This window comes from Atractosteus spatula, chromosome 7, assembly GCF_055471065.1.
Source record: "Atractosteus spatula isolate fAtrSpa1 chromosome 7, fAtrSpa1.hap1, whole genome shotgun sequence".
NCBI lineage: Eukaryota > Metazoa > Chordata > Actinopteri > Semionotiformes > Lepisosteidae > Atractosteus > Atractosteus spatula.
Window position 1 is genome coordinate 6,356,879 of NC_142712.1, and position 12,625 is coordinate 6,369,503.

A 12,625-nucleotide genomic window follows, 5' to 3' on the forward strand; every position below is an offset into this window, starting at 1 on the left:
TGAATACTCGCTAAAGAACAGGACATATTAGGCAATGACCACTGACAGCATCTGTCACTATATCGAGTATAAAGCCAGTTTAGAAAACCAGCTGACAGCACTAGAAAAATCCATGATCTCCTTTAAACTTTGTCGACACCACATTTGTAATGACGAACTGTCTTGTGCTGTTTGCTGCCCTCTGGTGGCCTAGCCAAGATTATGAAAGGTTCAGATTTGGTGTGAAAGCACTGCACCTTGCGTCACTGCATGTTGAAGAGGAAAGCAAGAATCTTGCTTTCTAAAGGAACAAGTGCGCAATTATTACCAGACAAAACTACTGAAAACTAAACTCAGACATAAGGATTAAACTAAATACAAAAGTAAAAACCCATGGAAGCACAAAGTAGTGCAAGATGAAAATTTAAATGCAAACATTCCAGTGTCCTTTTTTCTGAGGAATCGATTCACACCACAGAGCAGGACAAAAGCAGAAGAGTAAAATGTTACCGGCTTCATACCATGTTTATTTAAATGCACCCACAGACGTTACGGCACATCCTTTGAAACGAAGTCATACAAACAGGCACAAGCATAGAATATAGGTATAGATTCTGTTATTTCTGTAAGAAAAACAGTAGGGAAAAACTGTTCCAGCAGGATGTAAGGATGAGGACTGTCATTTAAACGAAAACAGCAGCATTCCAGGTGCAAACTAATGTGGTTGCAAACAATGTTGGATAAAGGTGACTGTAAAAAAGACAGCACAAGTAAAAAAAAAAATTAAGGCTTAGAGGAGAGGAAGGTACACTGTTTTTTTTCTGCTAGTTTGTTCACTTTGGTGTTCTCCTTCGATTGCATATCAAAAAAGGACTGCCCTCGCGGCGCCCTGGGGGGGAGCCGGGAGATTTCGGGGATCAGACCAGACCCCCCTGACCTCACACCAGTGTGGTGAGCTTGTCGACGAGGTCGTCGAGGGTGTAGGTCAGCAGCTTGATGTCCTCCTTCTCCGACATGCGGTGCAGCCCGTGCTTGCGCAGGATGAGGTCCACGTCCGTGCTGAGCACGCGGTCGGCCACCTGCAGGGAGGTGTGCCAGCTCACGTCGGGGTCCTGCATGCCGTGGATGAGCCGCACGGGGCAGGTGACGGGGACGGGGCTCTGCAGCACGCAGTGGTGCTCCGCCTCCCGGATGAAGTCCAGGCTGATGCTGTAGAACCCCTCCTCGTTGTGCTTGGTGGGGAACTTCCACACTCCCTTGTCTTCGATCTCTTTCCTCGCCTAAAAAAAAACAACAAAAAAAGCGCCGTTAGGGACTCGACGCGGAGCAGACCCAACAGCTCGAGTCCGAGCGCGACGCACGGCGCCATGCAGGAGGCTTGTTGGGCTAGGGCTCCCCCGCCGAGCGGCGCAGGCCGGGCCGGGTTCATTTGGGATCTCTGACTATCTGCGCCAGCGCCTTCCCCTGCGGGACATCGCTGCGCTGGGCGGAGGCCGGCTCCGCGAGGCTCCTCTCTCTCTCTGGGCTAAGGAAAAGCCGGAGCGCAAAGGAAAAGGGCTCTCGCTTGCCTCTAGAGGAAGGGCCTTGAAGGCCGTGACGAAGTGATCGGCGGCGGTCGCGATGCCCATGAGCGCGGCCGTCTTCTCCGGCCGGGCGATGGCCGCCAGGAGCATCAGCCAGCCGCCCATGCTGGATCCCACCAAGACCTGCAGGACAGAGAGAGAGAGACAGAGAGTGGGGGGGAGGGCCCCAATCACAAGACCTGCAGGACAGAGAGAGAGAGAGAGAGAGACAGAGAGTGGGGGGGAGGGCCCCAATCACAAGACCTGCAGGACAGAGAGAGAGAGACAGAGAGAGACAGAGAGTGGGGGGGAGGGCCCCAATCACAAGACCTGCAGGACAGAGAGAGAGACAGAGAGTGGGGGGGAGGGCCCCAATCACAAGACCTGCAGGACAGAGAGAGAGAGACAGAGTGGGGGGGAGGGGGAGCCCCGATCACACTCCCAGCACTGCCCCCGCTCCCCGGAGAGGTCTGGGGGTGACTGCTAGCTCAATCCGGGAAGGCTCCTTCAGTACGGGCACATTGCGGCTGGGCTCTGCTCCACGCCCACTTGCCTCTGAACAATCAATTCAATTCAACAAGCTCTACTGGCATGGCCGAGGAATTACAGCGCTGCCAAAGCACATGCAATTTACACAACATGTACAGACATTTACTATACAAACACATCACAGGACATTTACATACAACGTACAACACATAGAACATTACCTAGAGATGGGCTTAATGTTATCCAGGCTGGGACAGGAGATCACACACTGTATTATTATTATGGAACAAGCAAAGGTTTATTCCATGGTGAAAAGAAAAGAGACGCAATTTTTCGGCTGTGGAGAGGCCGCGCTAGCGCGTCACACAGAGGGCATCGGAGGCAAAACTGACCTGGGGGCCTTCCGTGAGCTCATCCAGCACTGCCAGCACATCCTTCTTCCAGGTGCCTATCCTGCCCTCTTCAAACACGCCTTCCGATTCCCCACAACCTGTGTAGTCAAACCTGAGAGAAAGCCCCAGGGGGGTACATATCACAGGCTGGCATTCTGACTTAGGACCCTACGTCATTGTGGAATTGGCACCAGTACATGTTATTAAACGATCACGCCCCCTGCTATGAGCAATGGTGCTGTTTTTCTGAGGTATCATCAATTATCATTATTATATGGGTTAGCTTCTGCAGATTGGGAGCCATATTTATCACAACATCTAGCTTAAGATATCTAATTTCAGTGCTTCAGGTTTACTACAGCCTTCTTTTGAAACTGCCTGACCCCTTGCTGTAATTACAGACAGCCAATCCGGTGGCTGTTAACTGCCTCATTAAAACATGAGCCAGACTTGTGTGGAAGCCTCAGTTTTCTCTGTTCTTGGTGTTCCTCATTTTCCATTTTTTTGTTTGCCACCTGTAGAAGCAATGTTTTACTTTTAGCAATCATTACACCATTACATCAAACACTGCACTGTCAATGCATTACCTATTTGAAACAGAGGGCAAAGTTTAAGCACTGCAATACCTTATTCAAAGGTTACCTTCACCGGTGCCCAGGAGAAGGGAGCTGGGAGGTGCAACTTTCAGTACATGAGAAGAACATTCATACGCATATCTGAACAAGCTGTGTTATTGTTAAACTGGAAAAAAAAACAAAACTGCTGTTGCTCCAGTCACAAATCCAGGATCATAAGACCCCACTCTGGAGTTCTAAAATGAATCACCTTAAATACGAATGGCCTAGCGACTTGCAGAAGTCTTCCAAGGCCACTGCTTTCTGTCCATTCATGGTGGAGGCAAACCCTGGCAGATACACCACCCCTGGACTCTTGCCTTTCACTTTCTGGTACGCCAGCTTCGGGAGGTCGGGGCGACTTAAGTACTGCACTGAGGACTTGTGCCTAACACCTTCAAGGAGAAAAACAACAACAACAACAAAACTGATGAGCTCTTGAAAAGGAAACTTGAGTTGAACAAGTAATCACTTTTGCTTTGATCCTAAGCCTTAATTTGACAAAAGTGTTTTTTTTTCCCTAGATAATAATGAAATACCTTCTCCTTTGGGTCGGTTTATTCAATTCGATTCAAAATACTTTATCACAGGTCAGACACGCACCAGCACAGGATGAGAAACGGAAATCAAGCACTGATAATTACGATACTCCCCCAAACCAAAAGGCTTTCTTCGTGCGTGTAACACTGGCATAGTTATTTACAGGAACTGTCTCACATAAGGGTTTAATTTCACCATAGTTAAACACCGACAGCTGAACTGGAATGTTAGTGCTTTGCTGCAGATGTCACATTCCAGAAAGGTAAAAATCTCATTTTCACAACCTAAAAGGCCACAAAGCAGGTAAAACCAGAGGTGGTTAAATGAACAAAGAATCTATTGCATGATTCCTACTGGCTTTCACTTGTGAAGATGTTTCAATACATGTACAAAATTAGAAAGGATCCTATGAAGTATTATAAAGTATCACTAAGGTCAAAATTAATCTATGGTGGGGAAGGATGTACAGTATAAGCTGAGTGAAAGAGAGCAGCTGATTGTGGGAAACAAAGGCACACAGACGCAAGGTAACTAGGCTCTGGGTGGGCTGGCACCATGTGAAAACCATACCCTGGCTTTTCTGTGGATGCTCTAGTTTCAGCTGCCCGTGGGGCTTCATACCGAGAGGCAAATCTCTGTACTGTACCTGCTGCAAAATCAGCCACCTCCCGGCCTTCCCCACGTTTCCCATCCTGCGCAATAATAAACAGATGCACACTCAATCTCCAGACACGGCTAACATCACACGCGCCGCCTCGGCTCTTGCGATCGGGGTCGGCCTGCAGCGCGCGGAAGACTGCACTTCTGCTGCCAGATCTCGCCTTAAACACGTTAATGCCACAGAAAGGTCTATCAAATGAACGTGGCTTCACTGACATGCAGTACATATACTTCTTCAAATATTTCATCCAGAGAAGCACAAGATCTTCTGTTCGAGCGAACCCGGGACAGTTTCTTTAAAGCTGAAGGCCACCAGGCCACACTTCACTGCGTCAAACCACTGCAAACGCGACACCCCGCACGCCAGGACAGAGCCTTTTACCTTCGCTGTAGTGTACAGGTCTTCCACACTGGTCAGTCCTGTCTCACGCTTACAGCCCCCCTTGGTCCTGAGACCTCCTCTTAAGACACTCCAGAAGGACACCCATAACCAAGGGGATATTTTAAATTAAACTGTTTTGTTTTTTTTCATTGCAAGTATGCAGACAGATACACAGAAAGATAATGTCATTTTTTATTACTTTTCTTAGGTACCCGGAAAACCATCAGTTATAAACCGTACCCAACTTCCTGAATCCAGCACCAGCGTGGTGAAGTGTAGAGAAACACGGGTTCCTGTGCAGTTTACTGAAAGATTAGTCATCTTCAGTATGAGTATGGCAATGGTGTCTGTAGCCCCCTGCTGAATTTATCATAAATTGTCGTGACAACGACATCGAACCTGGCGTTGTCCGATTTTCGGCCTTTATTGTTGTCTCCATGTTCTAAACTGTAACTATTTTACCGAGGCATTAAAACGCTGTTCCCTTTCCGAAGGTAGGCGATAATAAGGAGATTTCCGACGTACAGCAGAGCAGTCAGACTGAACATAACCGAACGAAAACAAGCATCGCGTTTCTTTCCCCGCAGCACGGGGAGCTGAGCCAACGGCCCGAGTCTTCACAGGACCATCCCCTTTAAAACCTCCAACCAGCGAGACTCGCACCTTCCTCAAAAACCGTCACCGGCAACGCGAATCGTTATCGGTCAACTTCCACGCTTGCCAGACGTCCTCCCTATCGGATCATATTTTTTTTTTCCGACTGCATATGAAATGACAAGGTGATGTAGAACAGCGTTTTAAATGCACAGCTAACCGTGTTTGGTGTTACATTTCCAATTAAACCGCCCAGACTAGGACAATCTAAAGCAGGAACAGGCAAGGCGCATTTATTTTTTATTTTTTTTACCGGATACACGCTGCGTTTTTACACATTTTATTACAAAATACGTTAATCTTGTCTGTTGGAAAACCGCTTTAGGGAGAAAACATCGCTCTCTGGCCTTCTGGAGCTGCCTGGGCCCCTAACACCCCCCCCTGCGATCTCCCCCTTCCTCCTCCCGACAGCGACGAATACTTTCCCCCCCTCCGTGTTTCAGCAATGCGAGCTGCGTGGCCGCTAGCAAGGGCCAGTACCGACCTCCTGCATTGCTGGACGAGGGCTCCATCCCGCCGCCACGGCCTCCGGTCCGCAGGAGTCTTCTGCAGCACCTCCCCAGCGCCACGGCCGCCATGCTGGATCGCAATTCCCGGCCCAAACACCGCGAGAGGGAAGAGCCGCGAGGAGCGAGCGCGCGAGCGAGAGCCAGGCGCGCGGACCTGAAAGTGAGAAGGGAAGGCGCGTGAGGCACGAGGGCAGCCCAGCGGCTGGTGAGCAGACTGGTCCCCTTCGCCTCGGGTACCAGACCGCTTATCTAAGAAATGGGCTTTTCAGTTCATATCTGCCACCAACCCGACATGTTTTAGTACTTTGTTGAGGAGGAGGGAGGGGGGTGTGTCATGCGCTCGTCGTGGCTGCAGGTATAGGGTCACAAATTCAGTCCTTGACCCAAGTTGTGGTTGAAGAAGTTTTAGTAGGGAGCGGCGTCAGCATGCGTAGGATGCAATGGATCAGATAAAGGTTTATTCAAAGCTGAAAAGAAAAAAAAGGGACACAGTATTTCGACTGTGGAGCCTTCTTCGTCTGAAAAGAAGAAACTCCAAAGAAGAGACGTTGTGTCTCTTTTCTTTTCAGCATGGGATAAACCTTTACTTTTTCCCTTTTTCGCGCTTGGGTTGTTCCGCCGGAACAGAAAGGAACCCATAAAGTAAATAAATAAAATAAAAAGAAAATGGATCTAGTTGGAAAAGCTATTGTAGAGTTTGGGAGCTTCAGATTTTCCGTTGTCTGTTCAGGTACTGCAAGGTTTGCGTTTAAAATATCCCGGACCGGTTTTACGAATTCTCATCTGAAACCATGCAAAAAACATTTTTTTAATGCAAAACGAGGTTATTACGGTTTTAATTCGGGACAGTCGGCAACCAAATCCTCAGTTTTATTTGCGTAATCTGTGCACGTGTTAATTCGCATTCCTGGAGTCACCTGTGAACCAAACGTACTTTATTCAAAGTGCTACACGATTCCAGTTTCTTTCTGCCTCAGTTAATATAATATAATAAATATAAAGGAAATAGAAAAAATACGTTTCGGGATCAAAATGACAAGTTATTGGAATGCGACTGTTTGAAAGCTAGAAGAATTTTAAAATCTAATTGTCATCATAAGTTTTTTTAGATTGATCAGGGAATTTACTAAAATTATTAGAACGACTGCTTCTGTTACGCTTTTAAGTCGTTTTCTTAAAACGTGGGATGGGAAAAGTACGTAGTAATCGGGAATGGAGTCATCCAGAGGAAACACCGTGTTTGGCTTTTTTATCACCAAACGGGAAATTATTGTTAAATAGCAGCGTTGAAGAAGTTCGATAGGTGCGAATCCTAGCCAGAAAGAATTTGGGGATCAAGGAGATAACTGCAGACGTCGAATCAAGCCCGCACACGTCTTTTGGCGTTTAAATGCTGAATAATTATATTGTGACCTTTTATTTTTATTAAGGAGTTGTGCGCTGCTCAGTAGATGCGACCACCTTCGTGCTCTCTTTGAGAGGAGGATGAGGGAGGGAGGGGAATCGTTCACATTTCCAGTGCTGTTACTGTCCGTCAGATCAAACGTGTGCGAAACCCAGCAGTTAGCCCGCCCGTGTTATTGGAGGACGATGTGAGCGAGTTTGCACTGGACGAAGTGCTCGCCGGAGCTTATTTTCCGATGAGAAAGATTTCCGCAAATCTGTGAAATGCCCGAAGTGCCAGACCTCGCCTTTTCGTTGCCGGCTCTTTGCAGTTCAACTCAAGTATGTAACTCCGCCTCACGGTGGGCTCAGGGCGCTGTTTTGGACCGAGGGGAACCTGTGCACAGGCACACATCTCATTTCTGAGAAGCGTGTATTTCTTGCTTAAGTGGACATTTATACGTTTTGGGGTTTTTTTTTCTCTCTCTCTCGATTTCTGTATTTCTAGTTTCACCTCTTGATGGTGTTCAGTCGCATGCCTGCGATACTGCGAGTTTTGTTCCGTGTGCGGCTGCACCGACCGGTTGGGAGGGTGGGGGGAGGTGAGGAGGAGACGATACTGTATTTCAAGTTTTCATCTTCGCCCTGAACCGTGGCGGCTCCGAGCAAATCTCTGCTCTCCAGTATGAAACCGACGCCGTGGAGACGGGTCTTCAGCCGTGGTTCCGAGAGCCCGGAGAGGCGATGCGATTCATGAATGAAGAAGGAAGAGGCGATGCGTTTTTCAAACTCGGTCACAGTTTCCTGCGCGATTTGAGCCGACAAGAGGATTTTTTTTTCAGCCTAAATCACAATTTTAAAAAAAAAAAGCTCCTCATGATGAAAAAGGTAAGTTACGTCGAGAGCGCCCGTTGGAAGTGCCCGCACTCCTGCTTGGGGGATGGATGTACCAAATCTCTGTTGTTGTTTTTTTTTTTTCCTGTTTCTGAAAGTTGTCGCAGGCTGCGTATTCTCATATAAAGTTCATTATAAAGTTACGCTAACATTAACAATCAGGAGCGTAACTTCGCTTCTGAATTGGGAAACCTGCTCTAAGGCACAAGGCGTGTTTGGAAAATGGATAGCAAGTGTCTTTTCATTTTCGCGATTCATATTTAAGGCTTTGTCGCCGCCGCTGAGTTTAGCTGGTTGCCATGGCGACTGCGGGGTGATTGAGGGGCCATCCGGCAGAGATGGGGGCTGAACTAATCTTGAGTGCGGGGCAGGGGGGGGGGGTCGAACTATTCTGTGGACGCTTGCACAAAAGTACTTCCCGGGTCGCCATCCAGGAGACCCCCCCAGAATCAACTGTCATGCTTCTATCATAGTAGACCTCAACTGCTGCTAATGTGATACTCATTATAAACTTAATTCTCTTTGTGCTTTTTTTTTTCCCCCGCCCTAACGTATAGGCGAATAATCTAATTGCGAGATGCATTCGGACAGCGGTGTTATCCTACGTTTTATAAGAAAGGTTTATGCCGGGGTTTTGGTTCGGGTATTATTTCATTTAGAAACGTGAAAGACGTTCAGGCGCTACGCTTCCTGCAGCTCTCCGGCTGCATCAAAGTGACTCGTTAACTTTCAGAAGGCTACCCCACCATCCTAACGGGGGGCAAAGGATTTGCTGAAGCTAAACTTTCTTCAGCTTTGACTTTAAATTAATTCGGTTTTAATTAAATTGCTTTGGACTGACGTTTCCCTGTTTGGCAACCGCATTCGGGAGCATGTCCCCTCAATTAATGAGTCTTCTGTTGCTGAGTGGTAATTACCATAAAACGACACAGCTATTGATAGTTTAATAGCTCGCCAGCGGTTTTTAAAATGTCTGAGTGCGGGAGTGAGATTTCGTGGCGGAAAAATCTAGTGTTTGGCAGACACGCCGTTATTTTTAATTATACGATTAAAAAAAAACAGCCAAAAGGAGGAGAGGGGTGGCCTAACTGTTCAGTGGGTAAGCCTAGGCTCCAGTAGTATTATGCACTCGACGAAAATAACTTTTATAAGTGGGTCAGTTCCATCAGAGGTTACAAGCTACTTTGTCTGAAATTCATTTATTTGGGTCATAAAACAAGCCCCCTGTATAGCCCCTGGTGTTTGAACTGCACTCAGAAATGGGCTCACTGGATAAATGTCATTTAGGCTGGAATAAAACAATCCATATCTGCTTTTCAGGCTGTCAGGCTTTCAGCTAGCTGTGCCTTTTCAGGAACTGGAAGAGCTCTGCACTCTCAGATTATCATCTTCTCCCAGCTAATAACACATGGGAGCTATTCATAGTCCAAAACGTTACACCAGGAATATGTCTTAATAAAATGAAAATGCACTGGCACGTTCAAAAATGGGATTGTGTGCATTTGTGCAATGAAGTTCCATCCTTGTACCTTGATGATCTGGTGTCCAGCCCTTGCTGCCGAACCCCAGACCCTCCTAGAAACTACATGCCACTCTCTAGTATCGATGAGAAGGAAGTCTGGCAAACCTGTCTCGTGCTCAAGAGGTGATTTCCTGGTTGGATGGATCCGCTTTGTGCTCTGCTGTTGCTCTTAAGGAGCTCATCAATGAGAGTAGTAAGAGAGTGCAGGTCTTTGTCTTACCTTCTTAGGTCAGTGCTGACAAGCTGATAATATCAGCTGCCAGTTTCTGTCTCTTACAGACGCTTCATTCTTGTCATCTTCAACAATAGAGCGTTCTGTTTCACAGCCTGAGCATTAAACCATTCAGGTTGTGCAACATGCAAGGCCCCTTCTTTGGTTCTGGAAATTTTGCGTTCTTTTTGGTTTTAGTGCAGGGATTGTCCCCAACAAATGTCTTATCTGCACTCATAAGGTGGAACATCACATGTCACTCAGATAAACTCAAGCTCTCTTCTATCTGATGTTTAAAGGTGTGCCGATTTTTTTTCAGATATTAATTACGAGCTGGCCAGCCTTTAGGAGGGGTTTACAGTGGACATCCTGGCTTGTGCTGAAGGGGGGTGCACCCCAATACTTTTTGAGAACCCCACTTATTTGTGCTGTAGGAAAATAAGCAATCCTTCAATTTAACCCCAAGAAATAAAACTTGCGAGGAGAAGCCCTCCTTAGCACCAACACCAAGAAGTAAGAAAATGTCTTTAGTCGTCACCCCCCAAGTGACACCAGAAAACATTCATTCCCCCAGTACCAAACGCAACAGAGTGACCCACCAAATTGCCTCCTGGTAACCCCCACTCCAAGTTTTCTTTGAGATCTCTGCCACAACTGCTAAAACACTTCTCAAGCCAGACACTAAGCTTCTCAAATATACTGGGCATGTTAAGAAATATTCTATACCTTGAATAGTACTCGCATGCCTCTATTAAAAAGTAAGAAACATTATTTTATGGTTATCATAACTTGTCACATTTCCAAACAAAACTGATGTTGTGCAAAGAATGTTTAAATGCTCCACAAGATGTGTGTGATTTAAAATGTCACTCTGTTAATTAAAATGCAAGTGCTCGCTTTAATAAGTAATAATAATAATAATAATAATAAAAATCTCTTTTGTTTTTCCAGAGGTTCTCCTTGAAATATATCAGCACTCCAAATCTTGTGAGTATCAAGAATGTCTTCATTATTCTTTGTTATTTTTTGTTTTAACTTAATATGATTTCTTAAGTGATTGAATCAGTGCAGTTTTAATTTGTTTGTTAATGAAAGTCAGTCCAGTTATGGGAGAATTATTTCGCTTGACCAGGATTAATTTATATCTGCACTTGTGAACTGTTTTGTTCTGCACCTACTTATTACTTAATGCCTATTTATACTTTGTATATGTTCCTCTATAATCATTACTTAATACCAATGTGTACCTACAATATGTACCAATGTAATTAATACCTACTTAAACTATATATGTATACCTACTGAATTACTTAACACCAACCTATACTGTATGATGTAATGTGTTCATATGTTATGTACCTAATTAAGTATTCAGGTGCAGAATAATGAGCCCAGTGTTGTCAGGTGTGATAAAATCTACAGAGATGGATCCAGTGACGTTTGGCCAAAAAACATTATTCATGCCAGGCTTTTAAGGGAGGAAAAAACAACCAGGATATTTATAAAGAAATGTACTTGTATATCCTTAAACAAAACATGCTGTGCTGATTGAGCCAATTTTTAACACATCTTCAATTCAGAATCTGAAGCACAGGCTGACTAAATATTAGTGTAAAAAAACTCAACAGGCTAATGACAGTGAAACTGATATGTTTACACTGTGTGAGCAACCCATTATGAATGCAGTGAAGAGAGCTGCTCTTGAAGCAAGCTTAAATAATATACACACTAGCTGCATGTTGTAACATAAAGGTATTTCACAGTTAACTGAACAGCTGCAAATATTTGTTGAAAGCAAAAGCAAACAGTGCTTGTCCAAGGATGAAATGTTTTCTGAGTGCTGATTTGGCTGGGGCATAGCGCAATACTGTTCTAGGTCCTACAGACTGTGAAGAAAAGATCAATTCAAATGATCCATTTGTTTGAAGCTGGAGCAAAGCTTCTCAACTTATGAAGAGAGGCTGACGTATATTGGAATTATAGCGCTCTGCAAAAACCAGGTCAATGTGCAACAGAGTGCCCCAGGCTAGCAGTTGGTAACCCTCAATTCATGTGCCAGCTTTGGCACGTGAATTATTTTTCTAGGTACAGCAAGCCATTCTCTATCCCTCTGGAGTTAAAGCTTCCAAATACCGCATACTTTGTATGTGCTATTTAGTGCTTGTATGGTATGCCTTTGGGTTGTGAGTGCAATGAATCCACAATTCTGTCCACTGGAGCTCACTGCCAGCCCACTGGAGTTCAGCAGGTGTGAGCCTGGTCAGTTCCTGGATGGGAGACCTCCTGGGAAAGCTGAGGTTGCTGCTGGAAGAGGTGTTGGTGGGACCAGTAGGGGGTGCTCACCCTGTGGTCTGTGTGGGTCCTAATGCCCCAGTATAGTGATGAGGGGACACTTTTTACGCCAACATAAAACCAAGGTCCTGACTCTCTCTGGTCATTAAAACTCCCAGGGTGTTTCTCAAAAAGAGTAGGGATGTTACCCCGGTGTCCTGGCCAAATTTCCCCCTGGCCAATCACCAATCATGGCCTCCTGATAATCCCCGTCACTCTGTTCTCCTCCCCACTGGGAGCTGATCTGTGGTGAGTGTAACACGTGCTGCACACTGGTGGTGGGGGGGAGTCCCCAGTGCCACTGTGAGTGGAGTGTCCAGAAAACCTGCCCTATATAAGTAAAGGAGAGCAGCAATACGAAAAGGCTGAACTGTCTGGCAGGTGTCCATATTTGTTTCAGGGCCCCTACTAGAAGGAGCTTCTGTGACTTGCACATTCATCCCAAGAGCGATGTTTCATACCCACAGTCGATTTCATTGCTTAATAATGCTTGCATTAGCACA

General features: G+C 45.9%; 2 protein-coding genes across 4 annotated transcripts in view; one reads left to right on the forward strand and one right to left on the reverse strand.

The window, feature by feature from the left end:
• Positions 1–480: 480 nt before the first annotated feature.
• On the reverse strand, positions 481–5,891 carry abhd10b (abhydrolase domain containing 10, depalmitoylase b). Of its 2 annotated transcripts, XM_088920488.1 has the most exons (6): positions 5,757–5,852; positions 4,223–4,268; positions 3,248–3,431; positions 2,423–2,534; positions 1,548–1,685; positions 481–1,259 (listed from the first exon to the last, which is right to left on the reverse strand). In XM_088920488.1, the coding sequence occupies exons 1-6, from the start codon at positions 5,763–5,765 to the stop codon at positions 918–920; spliced, it is 831 nt and encodes a 276-aa protein (XP_088776614.1). In that variant the 5' UTR covers positions 5,766–5,852; the 3' UTR covers positions 481–917. The 2 variants fall into 2 exon arrangements, with proteins under 2 accessions (XP_088776614.1, XP_088776613.1); XM_088920487.1 differs by lacking the exon at positions 4,223–4,268 and having other exon boundaries at positions 5,757–5,891.
• Positions 5,892–7,967: 2,076 nt separating this feature from the next.
• Positions 7,968–12,625, forward strand: part of spata13 (spermatogenesis associated 13) — a 39,637-nt gene continuing 34,979 nt past the window's right edge. For both annotated transcript variants that reach the window (XM_088921845.1, XM_088921847.1), the window contains exons 1-2: positions 7,968–8,052; positions 10,743–10,778. In XM_088921845.1, the coding sequence (XP_088777971.1) occupies positions 8,041–8,052; positions 10,743–10,778 (48 nt within the window). In that variant the 5' untranslated portion in view covers positions 7,968–8,040. The remainder of the gene's footprint in view (positions 8,053–10,742; positions 10,779–12,625) is intronic.

Coding starts and splice junctions, on each gene's coding strand:
- abhd10b (XM_088920487.1), bottom strand. CDS start 5,850: ATGGCGGCCGTGGCGCTGGGGAGGTGCTGCAGAAGACTCCTGCGGACC. Junction 3,432..5,756: donor CTCGTCCAGCAATGCAGGAG/GTCGGTACTGGC, acceptor TTCTCCTTGAAG/GTGTTAGGCACAAGTCCTCA. Junction 1,686..2,422: donor AGCTCACGGAAGGCCCCCAG/GTCAGTTTTGCC, acceptor TCTGTCCTGCAG/GTCTTGGTGGGATCCAGCAT.